Source organism: Lithobates pipiens, unplaced genomic scaffold, assembly GCF_037356315.1.
Source record: "Lithobates pipiens isolate NorthernLeopardFrog02 unplaced genomic scaffold, aLitPip1_a1.2 Scaffold_166, whole genome shotgun sequence".
Classification (NCBI taxonomy): Eukaryota; Metazoa; Chordata; class Amphibia; order Anura; family Ranidae; genus Lithobates; species Lithobates pipiens.
Genome location: NW_027507752.1, coordinates 527709 through 548846, shown reverse-complemented (window position 1 = coordinate 548846; position 21138 = coordinate 527709). Strand labels below are relative to the sequence as shown.

Sequence of the window (21138 nt, the reverse complement as noted above, 5' to 3'; positions counted from 1 at the left end):
ATAGGAAGTTGGTTTACAGGATTTCTGGCAAACAAAAAACACTTTGAGTTTTTGCTACATGGGAAATACTTGTAGAATTTAGGGTCAGATCTTTGCGTTTTAAAGCGGAGCTCCACCCTAAAGTGGACCTTCCGCTCATTGGAACCCTCCCCCTCTCCGGCGCCACAATTGGCACCTTTCAGGGGGGAGGGGGGTGCAGGTACCTGTACAGTACAGGTATCTGCACCCACTTCCGGGATAGCTCTCTGCGGAAAGGGGCGTAGATCTACGCCCCTTTCCGAAAGTCCCCCGCTGCCTGCTGGGAAACACACAGATCCCAGAGGCAGCGGGGACCATCCTTATTGTGCAGCGCAACTCGCGCATGCGCAGTAGGGAACCGGGAAATGAAGCCGCAAGGCTCCACTTCCTGAATCCCATACCCAAGATGGCGGCGGCAGCACCCGAGAGACGATCGAGAGATCGGCTTCGGGTGCCGACATCGCGGGCGCGCTGGGCGGGTAAGTGTCCTTATTTTAAAAGTCAGCAGCTGCTGTATTTGTAGCTGCTGGCTTTTAAAAAAAAACAAAATAAATAAATAAATAAAAAAAAAAACCGGCGGACTCCCGCTTTAACCCAGGTTACCAGAGTGTAGTAATGAGCGCACCAGAAAGCCATTCGTTTTGAATAGCTTTCCATTGCACAATAGCATGCCATGTACCCAAACTACAGCTCAGCGCATTTTTCTGCTATAAGAGCCGAGACTGGTTTGCTACCATCAAGCTGATGGCTGTTGCCCAATTACTTCAAGCCCCGCCCCCCTATAGTACCACTCCTCCCACAATCTGTGCTCGATCAGCTTCAGTGCGGTCCAAAGGAACACAAACTTTAGTGTATTTTGTATTGAAAATATGGGTTTGATAAACCTGTGCCCTATATCAGATGACATCAATTAAGCGTTAGGGCAGAGGCCCAAAGTGTGCATTTCAACATGTGTGAAAAAACTGGAACTGGATTGTAAAAAAGTGATTAAAAAACACATGATGATGTTAAGAAAAAAAAAAACTTTATTTACAGAAAAACACATGACACTATTCAACACTGAGGTATTTCCTCTTCTTGGCTGTGTTGGTGTATGGGTGCCAGCGCCATTCCACCTCTGCTGTATTCTCATTTTCCAAGGTGCCCAGTTTGATCATGTACACTGCAAAAAAAAAAAAGAAACAATTAGGAAGGATATTAAATTTGTAACAATAACTGCACACAGACCTTAAAGCGGAGTTCCACCCAAAAATGGAACTTCCGCTTTAAGCGCTGGTGATCCCATTTTTTTGGGGCAGGAGCGGGTACCCTGTTTGTAGAGGCATCCAGCTCCCGCTTCCTCCCCTGGCTCCGTAGTGCCGGAAGGAAGATCACCTCTCCCCTCCCTCCCTGCAATCTTCTGGGACACGTCACAGGTCCCAGAATATTGCCCGGCCATTCACAGCGCAAGGAGCAAGGCTTTGTACGCCCGCACCGCTGGACTGTGGGACACGTAAATTATCTGCTTATTAAAAGTCAGCAGCTACACTTTTAAATGGGTAGAACTCCGCTTTAAGCCTAGGTTCACACTTGTGCGATACGGGAACCAGCATAATTACAGCGCCGGTTCCCACATTGCTCAGGCAGTTCACACTACCATCTGCGGACCTCTGCGAGTGTCAATACATTGTGAATGAAACCCCCAGATCGGCTCACAGATCGCAGTGCTAACTCGCATAGAAGTCCGATTTCAGTGCGGGGGGCAAAATGTCCCTGCACTTTTTTTTCCTGCAAATCTAATGGGGAGTTCAGGCATACAACAGTATGGCTGAACTCGCATTGCACAGACACCTGCGGTGCGGGTGCGAATCACATGCGATGTCTGAGATCACACAAGTGTGACCCTAGGCTTAGGCTCTGCTTCCACCAGTGCGAATTGTCGCATGACAAGTCGCAGCCCATTGATTTCAATGGCACCTCTTTCCATCTATGCGACTTAAAATTGCTGTGACTTTGAAAAAGGTTCCTGCACTACTTTGATGCAGCTTTGATCCAGAGACTGTAATGTTGGATCAAAGTTGCGCGACTTTGGGGGGGGGGTCGCAATAGTGGAAACGTAGCCTTACTGCTGGAAAACATGTAATTGGCTGCAGCAAAATAGAACAAACACTGGGTCGTTCTGCCATTGCGTGAAGCTGGTTAGTGGCTTGGCACATGCAACTTTTGTCATTTTAGTAAGCATAGAATTACCACAGCCGTTAGCAGGGGTGAAGGCTCTAGGGCAGTGATGGGGAACCTTGGCACCCCAGATGTTTTGGAACTACATTTCCTATGATGCTCATGCACTCTGCAGTGTAGTGGAGCATCATGGGAAATGTAGTTCCAAAACATCTGGGGTGCCAAGGTTCCCCACCACTGCTCTAGGGATACGACTGGGGAGTGTGACTTTTCACGCCACTTGCTCCCCTTAAACCCCCCCCCCCCCCCATAAAAATACGAAAAAGTGATATTCTTCTATGTCTATTGTGCCCAGAGCCACTGCAGGTGAAGGTCCTCACATCCTCCTGAACTTATTGGCTTTCCTTGAGGAACATCTCACTTTTTGGATAATAGACAACCCCTAGTGTGGACCCACCTGACCCTATTCAACTAAACCTTTGGTAAAGATTTTTTTTTTCTATAAAATGAAAAAAGTTGGGTTTGTAAGATGTAGAAATGAATGTCCAGTGTGTAGAATGACTTTTGTTTTTTCACACTTACATTTCATCTCAAAGCGCGGGCCAATCTCAGAAAGCTCAATATTTCGATGATCGGTTTTCCTGTAAACATGATGCCTGAAACAGAGAGCAGCACTCAGTACCTGTAACCTATACACAGCGACACCGCCATATAATCGCACCTTCCACCAGGAATTGCTGTACACTACAGAAAACACACGCTCAACTAAAACATGCAAAAAAAAGAACCCAAATATAAAATGCTTCTCACAAAGTACAAATGAGACATGGGAAGAGTACTGAGACTATTCAATGTTCTCCACATACCTCAACGAAATATAGTCGTCGTTATTAGAAAATGTCATCACTCGCTTGCTTTCTTCTTTTGGGACAGGGAACAAATATTTCAGGATGTTGGACACCTAGATAGTAAAAAAAAAGAATTTAGTCCCTTTGCACTTCGGCTGAATCTTCGGACATTCCGGTATTATGGATCGTATCAGAACTGCTTCTCTCCCTATACAAGACAACAGGTGCCGACCTCAAATGCAAGTGAATATACCTAAACGAATACCGACTCCCCCCCACTGACACAAGATCTTAACAGGCAGTAAATAAGCTTTAACCACTTCAGCCCCGGAAGGATTTACCCCCTTCCTGATCAGAGCGTTTTCTTGCGATTCGGCACTGCATCGCTTTAACTGACAATTGCGCAGTTGTGCGACATGGCTCCCAAACAAAAATTGACGTCCCTTTTTTTCCCCACAAATAGAGCTTTCTTTTGATGGTATTTGATCACCTCTACGGTTTTTATTTTGTGCGCTATAAACAAAAAAAAAAAAAAAAAAAAAAAAAAAAGGTATTTTTTACTTAATAAATATCCCCCCCAAAAAAAAAAAAAAATATATTATATATAAATAAATATATATTATAAATAAAATATATAAAATCATTTTTTTCCCTTAGTTTAGGCCGAGACGTATTCTTCTACAAAAAAAAAAAAAAAAAAAAAAAAAAAAATCACAATAAGCATGTATTGATTTGGCTTGTGCAAAAGTTATAGCGTCTACAAAATAGTACCTGTCACAGCCCATCTGAGTACCCGAGTACCTGTCCCAAAAATTGCAATAAGCGTGTATTGATTGGTTTGCACAAAAGTTATAGCGTCCACAAAATAGGGGATAGTTTTATGGCATTTTTATAAAAAATTTTTTTACTAGTAATGGCAGCGATCATCGATTTTTATCGTGACTGCAACATTATGGCGGACACATCGGACAATTATGATACATTTTTGGGACCACTGACATTAATACAGCAATAAACGCTATAAAATTGCATTGATTACTGTAAAAATGACACTGGCAGTGAAGGGATTAACCACTAGGAGGCAGTGTAGGGGTTAAGTGTTCCTAACTGTATGGGGGCGTGGCTGAGTGTGACATCACACTGATCGCTGCTCCCGGTGACAGGGAGCAGACGATCAGCGTACTGTTACTAGGCAGAATGGGGAGATGCCGTTTAGATCGGCACACCCCCCCCGTTCTTGAGCTCCATGACACGATCGCGGGTACCCCCGCGGCGATTGAGTCCACAGGACCCGCGGTCACGGAGCTCTCGGCAGGCACTCGTGCGCGGCAGGAAATTCAAAGTAACGTACGGGTACATTACTTTGCCCTGCCGTGCTATTCTGCTGACATATATGTGCAGGAGCCGGTCGGGAACCGGTTAGTGACCCTTCTTTCAGCGCAGGGTGCAAGGTCTTACTTTTCCAGCAGTTAATTTGATGAAACGCCGCCTCTTCTGCGCTCGCCAGCCACTGCCAGTAATCCACACTTCCATATGCATGAAATACCTGCTCCCTCTTGCTGTGGTTTCTTCCACCAGTTCATATGCCACTTAAGAACATACTAGTCTGAGGGAGGAATATTGCGCAAGGTGGGAAAATAGGTACTTGACCTGGCTGCAGCTGGCAGATCTAACACCTGCAGTGGCCAATGAGCAGCGAAAAAAGTTTCAATGAACGAATCACTGGACAGAGAAGTATAGAGCCTCTTTTATGACAGGTAATTCTTTACAAGTGGCCTTGTGCTGAGAGGGTCACTTTTAGAGCTGCAACTAACGATTAGTTTGTCTGTCGACTAATCTATCGATTCTTCTTTCGATTAGTCATCGACTAGACGATTAATGAAAAAAATAATAATAATCTAGTGTTTTTTTTTTTATTAGCTAATTAATACTTTACAAAAAATAAGTACATAAAAAAAAAAAAATAAGAGAATATAACTAGTACATACATACATACATATATACATATATATACTTCTATTCTTTTATCTTACCTTTTTTTTTTTATGTACTTATTTTTTGCAAAGTTAAGATAAAAGAATATATATATTTCTTTTATCTTAGCTTTTTATTTTCTGTTCAGAAGTTCATAAATGTTTATAATTTATTTTTTACAATGGTTTCTTTTTTAAGGGGGGGGGGGGCAGTGTCAGCTTAGTTATTTGTTTTGTTTTTTTTTTTTTTATTATTTAAAAAAATATATATTTTTGTTATTTATTGCAATTTTTTTTTATCAGCCCTGTAGGGGGGGGCGCTATGGTGAGATATCAGGGGTCTTAACAGACCTCTGACATCTCCCATTTGAGACAGGGAAAGGAACTGGGGACAGAGATTCTCCGTTCCCTTTCTCTGCTTCACTGATAATGAATGGAGAGAAGACAGCGGCTGCTCTCCATTAACTGAGACATGGTAATCACAGGAGGTTACAATGTTTCAGTTATCTGAATGGACAGTCAGTGGTCACCGACTCGGTCCATTCTGAAAATGAAGGAGCCGGGTTTACCAACTTCTACCTCCGCTCTCCATCCTGAGATACCGAGGGGGTGGTGGCAGCACGGATGGGGACACAGAGAAGAGAGGGGGGGGGGGGGCAGATACACGGAGGGGGAGTAGAGAGGGGGACGGCAGCATGGAGGAGAGCGGGAGACACGGAGCACTGTGACGTATTGACGCCCTGCACGCACGTCAACGTGTTTTTGTAGTCGACGTAATCGATTACGTCGACTCGTCGCGGCAGCTCTAGTCACTTTAAAAACAAGGCTTTCCCACCACCTACTTAGCTGCAGGCTCTGTGGAGCAATCAATCCTTAAAGAACACAGCATAAGCATTGAAGTTGTACAAGTTGTTCTCTCCCCATTTCCCCCCCCAGCAGTGACTTTGTAATCTCTAATGTAAGCACAAAGCCAGAGCTGTAGGAGGGGGACACAAGTGATGGACACTGCAAGAGCAGAGCAACTTGGAATACTTTGGTGCTTCCGCTGTGAATTTTGGGAATAAACAGCTCCGCAATGCCTGCAGGCGCGGAGGTCAGTAAAGACTTGTTTCAAGACTTGATAAGTATATAGTGTATAAATACTAGACTACCCATAACCTGCCCACTGATTCATTTTAAAACTTTGATCTGTGTAACTATTCGAGAAGGAAGGCCTTACACGCTGTCCGAGGCGGGAAGTGAAATTGTGGAAGATGAGGTGCGGATAAGCTTCGGACATTGTGCCCAAGTCTGGAATATCATGCCTCATGACCACATTACACAGGGTAAAATATGCTGTGGGTCCAAAAGGAAGGTGGCACACAATTAATCCATCTAGAAGACAATAAGATTGTTCCTCATTAGTCATTTCAACGTAATAAATGTTAAATAGAATTTAAAAAAAGGCATAACTGTGACGATTATACAATTACAACACACAAAATAAAGCGGCAAGGAAATAAAAAAAGGAAAAGAAAACGAGGACCCTTTGTTATGGTTATCAGCAGATGCTCAACGGCAGAGCTTGACAATTGCTGATCATCATATTGTGAATACAATTTTACCCGATGTGTGCGAGACAAACTGTGCCAAGTCCTGACAGTGTGCAAGGTGGAAAGGTGGACTAAGCGCTCAGTCTGTCTCGCTTAACCCCCTCAGCCCCGGACCATTTTGCTGGCCAAAGACCAGACCACTTTTTGCGATTCGGCACTGTGTCGCTTTAACTGACAATTGCACGGTCGTGCGACGTGGCTCCCAAACAAAATTGACGTACTTTTTTTTTCCCCACAAAATAGAGCTTTCTTTTCGTGGTATTTGATCACCTCTGTGGTTTTTATTTTTTGCGCTATAAACAAAAATAGAGCGACAATTTTGAAAAAAAAAAAAAAACGCATTATTTTTTACTTTTTGTTATAATAAATATCCCCCAAAAATATATTAAAAAAAAACATTTTTTTCCCCCTCAGTTTAGGCCGATACGTATTCTACATATTTAAAAAAAAATAAAAAAAAAATAAAAAATTCGCAATAAGCGATTATTGATTGGTTTGCGCAAAAGTTATAGCGTTTACAAAATAGGGGATAGTTTTATGGCATTTTTATTATTTTTTTTTTACTAGTAATGGTGGCGATCAGCGATTTTTATTGCGACTGCGACATTATGGCGGACACATCAGACATTTTTGGGACCATTGTCATTTATACAGCAATCAGTGCTATACAAATGCAGTGATTCCTGTGTAAATGACACTGGCAGTGAAGGGGTTAACCAGTGGGTGGCAGTGTAGGGGTTAAGTGTTCCTAGGGGCGTGTTACTAACTGTGGGGGGCTGGGCTCTCTTTTAGTGAACACTGATCTCTGCTCCAATCACATGGAGCAGAGAGCAGAGTCACTAGTTGCTAGGCAGAATGGGGAGATGCTGTCTACAACGGCATCTCTCCGTTCAGCTACCCCGTGAGACGATCGCGGGTATGCACGCGGCGATCGAGTCTGCGGGACCCGCGACCGGACTCACGAGGGTCCCGACCAGCACGCCGCCGGTGGCGCGCTCACGATGGCAGGGCGGCATTGAAGATTGGACGTACCTGTACGCCAGTATGCCTGTCCGTGCCATTCTGCCGACGTACATCGGCGTGCGCTGGTTGGGAAGTGGTTAATGCTGAGTCAATACAATCACGTTAGCTGCTGCATTCTCATGTAGAGCCTTCTTTACCCAACTAAAGCCCTGGCATTTCAGGTCCTGCCACTCTAAGCCAATATTTGTTTTTATTCTAGAGCACTTCATGCTTCCCTCTGCTGACCACCTTTATAGAGATGCTGATTTCATTTTCCAGCAGGACTTGGCACCTCCCACACTGCCAAAAGTGCCAATGCCTGGTTTAATGATCATGGGATCACTGGCGCTTGATTGACCAGCAAACTCGCCTGAGCTAAACCCCATAGAGAATCTGTGGGGTATTGTCAAGAGGAAAATGAGAGACACCAGACCCAACAATGCAGAGGAGCTGAAGGCCTCTATCAAAGCAACCTGGTCTTCCATAACACCTCAGCAGTGCCACAGGCTGATCGCCTCCATGTCACGCTGTGTTGATGCAGAAATTCATGCAAAAGGAGCCCCGACCAAGTATTGAGTGCATCCTATACTGTACATGGGCAGACTTTTCAGTAAGTCGACATTTCTGTATTAAAAATCTTTGTTTTTTTATTGGTCTTATGTAATGTTGTAATTTTCTGAGATACTGCATTTGGGGTTTTCACTAGTTTAAGCCATAATCATCAAAATTAAAAGAAATGTGTGAAATATATCACTGTGTGTAACACATCTGTATCAAATTATAGGAGTTTCACTTTTTGAATCAAATTACTGAAATAAGTTAAACTTTTTTGATGATATTCAAACTTTTTGAGATGTAACTGTATAGACCAGCGATACGGATTAAATACTGGGGTATGGAAGAGAACACCAGAGAGATGTTTATGCTGCTAATTTCTTGGGTATGAAGAAACACACAATAAATTAAAGGGCAAGCTGAACTTACACAAGACCCCCTCCTCACCACTCTCAGTCCCGCCGAGGTGGAGCAATCACCCGCTAGGAGACATCGGGTCACCACCTCACCGGTCTGGGGCTTAGAAATCCCCCGCAGCTAAATCTCCAAAATGTACCCCATTAGGAGGCTTGTTTAGGAGAATTCTAATTGGTCGGCGCCCACCAATCAGAACCCGTGTAGCCGGTCCTGTCACAGCAGGCGAAGAAGAGAGAAAGCCACGGGGATTTGAAATCCCTGGAGTGGTACATCAGCGATACAATCTGTCAGTGCGGGGGATCGCCGGACAGGTTAGCGGGACCGGGTGCAATGGGAAGGGGATCTAGTGTAAGTTCACCTTACAGATGATCTATAAAGGTGAACTTACACGTTAAAGTGCAGCGCTCTATAAAAATGAAATAAATAAAAGTGGATATCCAAACAAAATCCCTATAGTGTATAAACAGGCAAAGCTCTCGGAATAGGAAACACTCCTAAACCGGTGCTTCCTGAAGACATCCTGGACCAATGACAGTTGTAGGGGCATGGCTGCGGCTGCTGATGTTATTTCCAGTATTTGGAAAGCACAATTGCCCTCAAGTATTAGAAGGTGGAGTGGCGGTTCCTACACAGAGAGCTTGGCCTGCTAATCCAGGTGCCAGCTTGTGGCACACAATAATGTGAGTTTTATGCATGGTTTTTATTGCCAATTTAATAAATGTTGTATGAGGAGGGAAGAGAAGAAGTGGCATTTGGACCTGGTCTTTGTCCTGGGTACTTTTGAACACTGAATTATCCCTGGATGGCCCCCCCGTCAGCCTGGAGAGTGTGAGGAGCAGGAAGATACCTTTATCAAAAGTGCATCTAGACCTACTTATAAAGAGGTCACACTGGCTCTGGTGAGGGAGCATTCTCGGGGAAAGATGCACCGAAGAGCATCCGTCTACAATTCAATTGTGAGCTTTCTAAAGGGGTTGTAAACTCATTCTATGCATTGAGGTGAAAAAATACTCTTGTAGCACACCAGCCCCCAGAGCCCAACTTTTACTTACCCGAGCCCGATCCCTCCTACATCAGGGACAAGCACACACCTGCTCCAGCTGGTGTCTCAGGTCACGATTGAATAGATTGATAGCAGCGCAGCCATTGTTGTCAATCAAATACAATGATGCGGGAGCTGGGGGAGGGGCAGAGCCGAGTCCTGCTGTCTGTGTCAATGGCCGCAGCAGCAGGACACGGAAGAGAGCTCACATGAGTGCCCTGAGGGAGAGCGCTTCTTCGACGGGGCACTCGAGAAGAGGAGCAGCCAGGAGCACCGCTGAGAGACCCCTAGAATAGGAGGATCGGGGGCCAACTCTGTGCAAAGCCAACTGCACAGAAGAGGCAAGTACGACATGTTTGTTTCAAATAAAAAAAAAAAAAACGTTTACATATCCTTTAAAATTTGTTTGTGGCACAATATATTAGTTCACTAATTGGCCTCTTTTTTTTCCTGGCACAGGAGCTTATGCAAGTGTTTTGGGATTGCGACACATGCTTGAGCACTTTATTGATTCACCAGACTGCTTTTATGGATTTATTTTTTTTGCATTTTAGGTATCTTTGTATATTTATTCAGGTAATACATCTAGAGTGTTGTACTATACTACTGATTCACATTGGATGTTTACACACCATAGGGATTTCATTTGGATACACACTTCATTTTATTAGTTTATGTAGAGCGCTGCACTTGTAGCTCTAGGTTTTTGGGGAAGTTTGGGTGAGTGTCGGTGTCATTGTATATTATTGTGAAGAAACATTCCATGCAGTGAGCTGCCCAACCGCGACCATCGAGAAAGATGCTAAACCTATTTTTCCTTTTGTTGCAACATTCACATGTTTCATCATTTCAGGAATTCATTGGGAAAGTGGCTTAGTTACAGTGTTTGAGAGCACGGAAAACCTACACTGTATGGCGCCTTTATCTTCTTATTGCCAAGAGACTTAACAGAGGGCTAGATGACATCATTTAGAGAAAGGAGGCCTGCAGTCTACAGACAGCTGGTGCATTAGCTTTAATCAACATTGTTTATGTCAAATTTTATATCATATTATTATATATATTTAGTCTTGTCATCACCCCAAGAGTCTTGTTATCATCCCAATTGGGCATGAATGATTGTCACAGGAACAATGTGACATGTCTGCGTCTGACAATAAACAACCCTCTATATTAATATAACCCAAAAAAATACAGCGCTATTCTTAAATATGATTAGTGTAACAATAAAAATCGCGACAAATTAAAAATTGTGTGAAGCTTATACTATACGTGCAGCAGCAGCAGCTTTAAACGTGAGATACCCACAATTTAAATACTATTTTTTTCCACCAAACAAACAGCACCCCATGTAAAAAATAAATTAAGAATTATCTTAATTTGCAAATAAGGATTGTCTCTTCCTCAAAGGGCACCGGGCCAAACTGATCAGTGCAACCCAATGCAAGCAAGCAAACATCAACCCCACTGAACCTCCTGTCTCCAGGTTCAAATAAGTGGAGAAAAGGGATGTCACTGACTTTGCTATGCTGTCTGGTAATGAACACCCAAGACTAAACAGACTGAACAGAAATACAAATACTTTAACAGCGGTGTGGCCGTAGGATCTTTCCAACTACTTGAACCAAGTGCCTAAAAGGGATACATCCTCCATGCAGTCCATGTTCAGAGGGAGTGTTTTACTTTTGGCGATATCTGGTCTCTGTGATGGGATCAGTCTAGCTGGTAAGCGGCAGTAGTGTTGGTGGTGGAAGCCTGTCTCCGCAACTCTGATGACACTTTTCCTTTACTGGTGTGGTGTGTTACACATTGGAGACTACAATCAGAATCTTTGCTGATGGGGAATATGGACTAATATTTGAACACATATATATGTATTTTCGGTTTATATTTTGTTAAATTGTTGTTTTATTTATCTATTTCCCATAGCATTCTTGGATCATTATAGCGCAGCTTATTTGGAAAAAACCCTCTATATTAGTCTATGAGGTCCATGCACACATAGGTGTTTAGATGCAGAGGCTTTGAAGGGCAGAAATCTAAATGCACCAAAAATTCAGAAGAGGAACGTTTGGGCAGAAAACACGCTAAATGCATGTAAACGCATCTAAAAACACATACCTAGACACTAGGCTTGGTTAGTGCTTGAGCTTTCATTCAATGGCCAGAATAAATGGCCAATAATATTCTGACCAATGAAATTATTAAATGCTTGATGTGCCTAAATGGTTTTTTATTTTTTTTTAAATCACAGCTTTAGGCAACTTTTTAACACCGATTTTCTCCTGTCAGGAGAACGGCATTCAGAAAAGCATACTGTGTCTGATGCCTAAAAGGGACAGTTAACACAACCAACCTGGCATTCCTCTGTGCTCATGTACAATGAGGAGGTCAGTAACTTCATTGGCTTTACATGCCTGCACCAGTGCCCCCATCTCATGTTTTCCTCTGTTCATGCGCTGGGCATTGGGGAAAATTAGCTTCATTTCCTAAAGAGAAGAAATAAAAAAAGTGTCAACATTAATGAAGGACAAGTTCACCATTGTCATCGCAGCCAACATCCCAAACAAGGAAGCATTGATCACCAGTTATCGTGTTCGGGTGCACCCTGCACTACAGAACAAAAGCAGCTATATACTGTCTAGGAAGGTGTGACCGAGCCTTATTTAGTAATGTGGGTGAAATGGGACTCTCATTGTAAGCCCCTAGCAGACAGTTATAGTTTCTTTTCATACTTCAAATGGTGTCAGCGGGTAATCACAGCAAACAGTTTTGCACACTGATAACAAGAGGCCGACTGGATTTATGCTTTAAAAATGGCTGCTTTTATAAACTATATTATTCTCTTAACGCCGAAGGGTAAAACAAATCTTAATTCCTTAGCCCAATTTTGCAACTTTGACATGTGTTAGTAAAACCGTACATATCACCACAACTACTTTGTGCATCCAGGTGGATTATACCGTGTTTCTCCCCCCCCCCCCAGGACAAAATTAGGCTTTAATCTTTTGGTGGATAACGGTAAGGGATATCTCTTGTATTATTATTTAAGGAAAATGGTCCAAAATAGTAAAAAAAATAAAATAAAATAAAAAAACGTTTAAAATGTAACGGTATTTTTCTTGCTACTACCATAACCTAACTCCTGACAATCGCAGCAATACCACATATGTGTAGGTTAGTTATTTGTAGCAGTAGTACAGCCCAGAAACAATAGTGTGCGTTTTGCTATTTTTTTATCCTAGCTAAAACACAATGACACTAATTAAAAAAAAAAAAAAAAAAAAAATTACTGAATCTGACCTTTGACCCAAACACTAATCATGGGGCTGACCTAGATTAAACCTTGAGCTAGGTATTTTTTTTTTAAATATTATTTTATTTTTTTTCCTATACACTTTCTTTTTCCATCTCTGCAAAGACAGAGAAAGATACAATGTATCCGTCTCATCCACTCACAGAGTCCGAAGACACAGTGACTGATCACTGTGATAGCCAATCAGAGGCATTCCGGGTCCCAAACGTTAGAACGGCGGTATCTGTGCTGGGAGCGCGTCGTGCTCCCAGTACAAAAGGGAGATATACAAACATGCGGTACCATGGGAAAAAAAAAAGGCCGGTTCAGTGATGCCGCATATTTGCAGATGGTCGGTGTGAAGGTGTTAAAAGTATAAAAAGGAGAAAATGGTTATACTCTCAACCTCAGATATTTTAACCAGCTTGGCTGTAGAGCGAATGTTTTTTCACATGTACAAATCTTCATTTTGTTTGACAAAATATAAAAGACGAGGTTGTGTGGAGTAAATAGATACCAAAACATGGCAGGTCTTAAAATTATGTGCACCCGTGATATTGCAAAAAACGATGGCACCTAAACATTTCCATAGGAGATGCTTGAGGCTGGATTCACACTATACGTGGAGCGGCTCGCAGCAGGGGGTCCAGTGCATCCCTGTTCTCCGTTTCAGGGGTGAACCTGAATTCGGACTTGAAAACTGAGCCAAAGACACACAGGAATCTTCTGCAGTGCGGTCCGCGGGCGCCCCCCGGACGTGTGAACCGACTCCATTGACAGCAGGTCACAGCCTTCTGTCATGCAAATTAGATGCAGGGAAACCACATCCAATTTGCATAAGTCTGAACTAGATAAAGCTCAACTCTAGGCAAAAAAAGAGACAAATTAAACATGCTCTGTAATCCATAATGCATCATTAAATGTATTTCCCAAATGCAAGCAGCACATGTACTCAATTCTGACCTGGAATCAGCCTCTTGCAGTCCCAGTACAGCAGGGCTGGAGTGCAAGAGGAAGAAGCAGTACAAGTAGCCAGTTAAATCATGTGCTGACAAGAAGCATGTTGATTGGATAAGAGCACAGTGACAAATGGATGCGCTTGTCACAGTGTTGTTTCCCCTTTTACTGTCCAGAAATAGACTGGGGTGGGTCCAGCATGACCTGGGCTTAAAGCAGTGTTTCTCAAATCCAGTCCTCAGGCCCCCCCAACAGGTCATGTTTTCAGGATTTCCCTCAGATGAAACGGCTGTGGTAATTACTAAGGCAGTGAAACTGATCAAATCACCTGTGAAAAATAATGGAAAACCTGAAAACATGACCTGTTGGGGGGGGCCTGAGGACTGGATTTGAGAAACACTGGCTTAAAGGAAGTGGGTTTAATGACATTGGCCTCAGACTGAGCACATGTAGTGGCAGAAAAAATGGCTGCAGGGGAATCTCTGAACCGAAGATCAAGGAAAGCTGGATCTGTTATTTTGTCCTTTAAGGTGCTGGTCATTTTTAACTTGTTAGTTGTGGTTGGAGTTCTGCTTTCTTGGGTGAACTTGTACCTTAGCGAACATTTTTAATCTAGAGCTCGGGTCTCTTGAAGTTGTAACCATGATCTTTGGATCTTCAACTCCAGCCCACCTGTACTCATCATCCACATGGGAGGAGACCCCTAGGAGAAAGCACAGCATGGTGAGTTCTATAGAATTTCCATACATCTGTATTGTTCTATGTATTACAAATTCTCATTATATACTGCATGTCACCTCATTCACTGCTAGGTATCCTGCTCCCTAGAGGCTGTGGAAGTACCGTATTTGCCGGCGTATAAGACGACCCCCTACTTTTCCAGTGAAAACTTAGGTTTTGGGCTATACTCACCATATAAGACCCTTTCAGAGGGAATACCATTTAAAAAAAAAACACATCAGAAACTTAAAAAAAAAAAAAAAATAAAAAAAAAAACACATCAGACTTAACATCAGAAAAAACTTGTGAACTACAAGTCCCAGAGATCCCACAATTGGCAGGCAGCAACAATGAATCCTCTCCTCCAAAGCACCATAAATCATACCTGTATTTTTGGGGAGATCTGGAGCTGGATGTGCAGTACAGGATGCTTTTGTTAATGTAGAGCGCCAGGTACACAGTATATGATGCTGTGTTAGTACAGTAGCGCCAGGTACACAGTATATGATGCTGTGTTAGTACAGTAGCGCCAGGAACACTGCAGAATACAGTGTGCATACAATGTGCACCGCTAAGCCAATCATGGCAGGCAATGTATTTTACTTATCTGTTGATGGATACAAAGCCTGCTCGGATTGGCAGAGGCTGTGACATCATCAGCCCGCGCCGCTCTGACTCATTGTACTGTATCCCGCTCAGATTGGCAGAGGTTGTTACTCCAATCCGAGCAGGCTTAGCAAGGCTCTGTATTCATCAACAGAGTGCATCGCCCGCCGGGATTGGCTGAGCGGTGCATACTGTATGTATACAGTATTACCGAGCACCCGGGCTGAAATCCATTGCGGCCGCTTGATACCCGGCGTATAAGACGACCCCCACTTTTTGCCTGTGTAATTTAGGTGTAAAAGGTGGTCTTATATGCCGGAAAATACGGTACATGTCCCAGCATACTCGGAAAGCTCAGTGCAGAGACCTCCAATACCCAACCTTTGGTAATGGCTGTGTGGCTTGACTTCTATGGCTGTTTGTAAATGGGTTGTAATGGTAGTAAAACCCTAGTGGTCTCATGTGATAGCTCTCCAATCTCCCTCCTTTGTGGGAAAAGTTTGGGGATGGCCCCTTCCTGTTCCAACAGACACGGATGAGCGAGATTTGGGTGGAAAAACTTGACTGACCTACAGAGTCCTGACCTCAACCCGATAGAATAATTAGAGGGAAACTGTGAGCCAGGCCTTCTCATCCAACATCAGCGGCTTACCTCACAAATGTGCTTCTGGAAGAATAGTCAAGCATCCCCATAGACACTCCTAAACCTCTTCAATGCAGGGCACTTTCGCACCCTCCTGCCCAGGCAATTTTCAGCTTTCATTGCGCTGTCATGCTACACTGTACCCAAACTAAATTTTTATCATTTTGTTCCCACAAATCGTTTTTATTTTTTGCTAAATGAATTTAAAAAAAAATGAATTTTTAAAAAAAAAATGTTTTTTTTCTTTGTTTTTGTTATAAAATTTTGTAAATATGCAAGTTTTCTCCTTCACTGTTGGGCACCGATAAGCTGCACTGATGGGAACTTATGGGTGGCATTGATAGACGGCACTGCGAGGATTGATGTGCACTGATGGCTGGCACTGGATTTCACTGATGACTGGTGGCGCTGGTAGGCATTTCCCTGGTGGTCCAGTGTGGTGGCCATCCCTGGTGGTCCTGGGTGGGCATCTGAGAGGGGGTTGCGCTGATAAACAATGAGCACAGACCCCTCCCCCCCCACCCCATCCGGAGAGCAGCCGATCGGCTCTCTTCTACTGGCATCTGTCAGATGAGAGTGAGGAAAAGACGATCAACAGCTCTTCCTGTTTACATCATGATCAGCCGTGATTGGACACAGCTGATCACATGGTAAAGAGCCAATGTAAGAGACTCTTTATCTAGATCGGAGTTGCGGTGTGTCAGACTGACATACCGCAACAACGATCACCATGATGCGCGCCCCCGCTATATTATTTTGCTATATGGGGGGCGGCAAGTGGTTAACCTTGTGGACGGCCTTCCCAGAAGAGGTGAAGCTGTTATAGCTGCAAAGGGCCAACTCAATATTCAACCCTCCGGACTAAGACTGGGGGGGTCATTAACGTTCATGGGTGTGTAAAGGCAGACGTCCCAATACTTTTGCCAACATAGTGTATATTACATATTATATGGGCCCCTTTGGGCATATCAGTGACTGCAGTTCGGGCCCCATTCCTCATCAGTGGCCCCAGTTCAGGTTCCATATATCTCGTAAGTTGACCATCACTGGCATAGACAGATGAAAAACATTTTTCTCCAGGAAAGAATGCTACAAAGTCTTTCCAATCCTATACATGACCACTTCAGAGAGATCGTTTATCTTCAATCTTGAACCATTTCAGGTGATGAGGCGCCCTTCCTCAGCGTTTACCTTCGCCGCCTTCGTCATCAAACTCCAGCTGCTTCTGTAAAGAGAGAGCCTCTCTGCGGATCTCTGTGGGGATCAGCCGATTTTCTGTGAACAGAGATACAAGTTTAGTATTTATCCAATCATACGGTCAAAGTCTGGGGCAAGTCTGGGGCAAGTCTGGGGCAAGTCTGGGGCAAGTCTGGGGCAAGTCTGGGGCAAGTCTGGGGCAAGTCTGGGGCAAGTCTGGGGCAAGTCTGGGGCAAGTCTGGGGCAAGTCTGGGGCAAGTCTGGGGCAAGTCTGGGGCAAGTTCCCCTTCTTGCCACCAACCTTCTAAAGCTCTCTTCAGTCGTTGCTTCTTGTCCTCTATGCTGTGCTGTTTGGCTTCTTGAGCTTTCCGGTAGAGGTACTCCCTCCGCAGCCGAGCCTCCCTGCGTAGCTGGAAAGGAGACGATTGGACAATTCAGCTTTAGCATTAATGCATTGGATTTCAGACTCCGCCTCGCACGCTTTCAAAGAAAATGTTTTGGGTTTAGAGTAAGGCCGCGTACACACGGGCAGATTGTTCGCCCAACTTAGTCCGCTGAACCAGGTTTCAGCGGACAATCCGCTCGTGTGTGGGCTTCAGCGGACTTTTTCAGCGGACAGTCTAACGGACTTTGTCTTTCGGAATTTCCGTAAGACAGTCCGTCCAAACTTGGTTTTGTCCGTCCAAACTTGGTTTCAGCGGACAGTCCGCTCGTGTGTAGGCAAGTTGGACGGACTAAGTATGGCGCATGCTCAGAAAGGATTTACATGGCGGAAGGTTGCATTGCAGTGTATTGGACGTCGTATTTCTAGTCCCGTCGTACGTGCTGTACACGTCATCGCGCACGTTTTCAGCGGACTGTCTGTTCGTCGTGTGTGGTCAAGTCCGTTCATTCAAAAGTTGAACGGACTGTCTGTCGGATTGTCTGACGAACTTAGTTGGGGCAAACAATCCGCCCGTGTGTACGCGGCCTTAGGCTGAGATATATTTCAGAAGAAATGAAAGCAAATCCCTGAACACGGCTTTACACCGATCAGCCATAACGTTATGATCACCCACCTACAATTTAGTAGGTCCCTCTTTTGCTGCCAAAACAGCCCCCGTCGCAGCATGGATGCCAGTAGTCCAGTGAGGGAATGCCACGGTATGTGGCACCGAGCCGTCAGCAGCAGATTCTTTAAGTCCTGCAAGTTGCAAAGTGGGGCCTTGAGGGATCAGACTTGTTTTTCCAGCTCATCACACAGCTGCTTAACTGGACTGATATTTGGAGAATTTGGAGGCCAAGGCAACACCTTGAACCTTTTTTTTGCAGAGGGACAGGGCACATTATTTTGCTGAAAGAAGCCACTGACATCAGGGAATACCATTTCCATGAAGGGCTGTGCTCAGTCACCAGCAATATTGAGGTAGGTCAGGGGTGGAGTATCTTGGCACCTCAGATGTTTTGGAACTACATTTCCCATGATGCTCAGGCACTCTGCAGTGTAGGTGGAGCATCATGGGAAATGTAGTGCCGAGGTTCTCCATCACTGAGGTAGGTGGTAAGTAACATCCACATGAATGTTAGGACCAAGGGGTGCAAACAAACAATGGATTCTCCACTGAGACATTTGGCAGACCGTACCGGCCACTAAAGTAAATAAGGCCATGCCGCAAATGCCCCACAACCGCTTGTAATACACAAGGCTGTGGCATGGGGGTGGCGGCTGTTGGGAGGATTGAAGGAGCAGGTTACACCCTAAATACAGACGCCACTCATGTGTAACAAGAGCCAAAAGGGGATATTATCTTTTAAAACAGGTGAAAGAACATCTCCTCACTGCTTGTACACCCTTCACTATCACTTCTACCTACCGGGGAGCCTAGATTAAGGCCTAGATTAAGGCTTATCTGTAGGTGTTGGAAATATCTCCTAAACCTCCACAGTTTAGAAGACATTTACAGCGCATGCGCATTTTAGAAAGGGCAAATCACGCCATTTCTAAAGGGGTCATGCAGTGACTGGTGGCTCCCACGCGGGAGTGACACCACGCAACTGCGGCCAGTCACAGAGCGGCCCCAGGAAGGAAGAGGGGCAAAGATGGACGCTCGCTGCTGGTGGGGACAGCGGTGACATCGCAGGCTTTGGTTTCAGGTAAGTGACACACAATGGGCTACTATGCGATGAATAATAGTCCATTATGCTTTACCTTTGCAGGGAAATAAAACCCATCAGGGTTTACTTCGTCTTTAAATGCTATCTGAAAAGCAATCTACTGTAGATCGCTCTTCAGAGGGCAACACAAGTGTAAATAAGCGCTTGCTGTAACTTCCTAAAAAGTTTTGTTTTAGAGATGCACCGAAATTTTGCCCGAAAATTGTCTTTTCTGCATTTAAAGAAAAAGGTGCTGATAATGGCGCTGAAAATGCATGTGATTTTGCTGCGCTTATAGCGTGTCAAAAGCCACATCAAGAATGTTTAGGAAAAGGAAAACGAATGCAGCCACTACATCTGGGGGGTGAGGATCATACATGGGGGGGGGGTGCGAGGATCATACATGGGGGGGGTGCAAGGATCATGCATGGGGGGGGGTGCGAGGATCATACATGGAGGGGGGTGCGAGGATCATACATGGAGGGGGGTGCGAGGATCATACATGGAGGGGGGTGCGAGGATCATACATGGAGGGGGGTGCGAGGATCATACATGGAGGGGGGTGCGAGGATCATACATGGAGGGGGGTGCGAGGATCATACATGGAGGGGGGTGCGAGGATCATACATGGAGGGGGGTGCGAGGATCATACATGGAGGGGGGTGCGAGGATCATACATGGAGGGGGGTGCGAGGATCATACATGGAGGGGGGTGCGAGGATCATACATGGGGGCGGGTGCGAGGATCATACATGGGGGGGGGGGGTGCGAGGATCATACATGGGGGGGGGGGGGTGCGAGGATCATACATGGGGGGGGGTGAGGATCATACATGGGGGGGGGGGTGAGGATCATACATGGAGGGGGGTGCGAGGATCATACATGGAGGGGGGTGCGAGCATCATACATGGGGGGGGGGGTGCGAGGATCATACATGGGGGGGGGGTGCGAGGATCATACATGGGGGGGGGGTGCGAGGATCATACATGGGAGCGGGTGAGGATCATACATGGAGGGGGGTGCGAGGATCATACATGGAGGGGGGTGCGAGGATCATACATGGAGGGGGGTGCGAGGATCATACATGGAGGGGGGTGCGAGGATCATACATGGAGGGGGGTGCGAGGATCATACATGGAGGGGGGTGCGAGGATCATACATGGAGGGGGGTGCGAGGATCATACATGGGGGGGGGGGTGAGGATCATACATGGAGGGGGGTGCGAGGATCATACATGGGGGGGGGTGCGAGGATCATACATGGAGGGGGGTGCGAGGATCATACATGGGAGCGGGTGAGGATCATACATGGAGGGGGGTGCGAGGATCATACATGGAGGGGGGTGCGAGGATCATACATGGGGGGGGGGGGGGGGGTGAGGATCATACATGGAGGGGGGTGCGAGGATCATACATGGGGGGGGGGTGCGAGGATCATACATGGGAGCGGGTGAGGATCATACATGGAGGGGGGTGCGAGGATCATACATGGAGGGGGGTGCGAGGATCATACATGGAGGGGGGTGCGAGGATCATACATGGAGGGGGGTGCGAGGATCATACATGGAGGGGGGTGCGAGGATCATACATGGGGGGGGGTGCGAGGATCATACATGGAGGGGGGTGCGAGGATCATACATGGGGGGGGTGAGGATCATACATGGAGGGGGGTGCGAGGATCATACATGGGGGGGGGGTGCGAGGATCATACATGGGGGGGGTGAGGATCATACATGGAGGGGGTGGTGAGGATCGTACATGGAGGGGGGGGGGGGGGGTACAGCACATGGAGGATTGCACTACTTCCAGCACACAGAGGTAAGTACACGGCGTACAATGAAGTTACACTCACCATGATAGCAGACGAGACCACACGTGGAAGTGATCAGCACAGCCGAGCCGCAGCCGCCTTTCCCTAGCCCTTAGTAAACATGGCGGAGCCGTGGCAGGAAGTGACCCGACGACGGATTCTAGTTCCGGGTCA

The 21138-nt window shown here is 45.4% G+C and overlaps 1 protein-coding gene across 1 annotated transcript; it reads right to left on the bottom strand.

The window, feature by feature from the left end:
- Window positions 1-1020: 1020 nt before the first annotated feature.
- On the bottom strand, window positions 1021-21134 carry IMP4 (IMP U3 small nucleolar ribonucleoprotein 4). The gene is made up of 9 exons (XM_077484838.1): window positions 21007-21134; window positions 17324-17432; window positions 17017-17100; window positions 14450-14559; window positions 11961-12093; window positions 6216-6370; window positions 3042-3136; window positions 2758-2831; window positions 1021-1180 (listed from the first exon to the last, which is right to left on the bottom strand). The coding sequence occupies exons 1-9, from the start codon at window positions 21007-21009 to the stop codon at window positions 1068-1070; spliced, it is 876 nt and encodes a 291-aa protein (XP_077340964.1). The 5' UTR covers window positions 21010-21134; the 3' UTR covers window positions 1021-1067.
- Window positions 21135-21138: the final 4 nt, after the last annotated feature.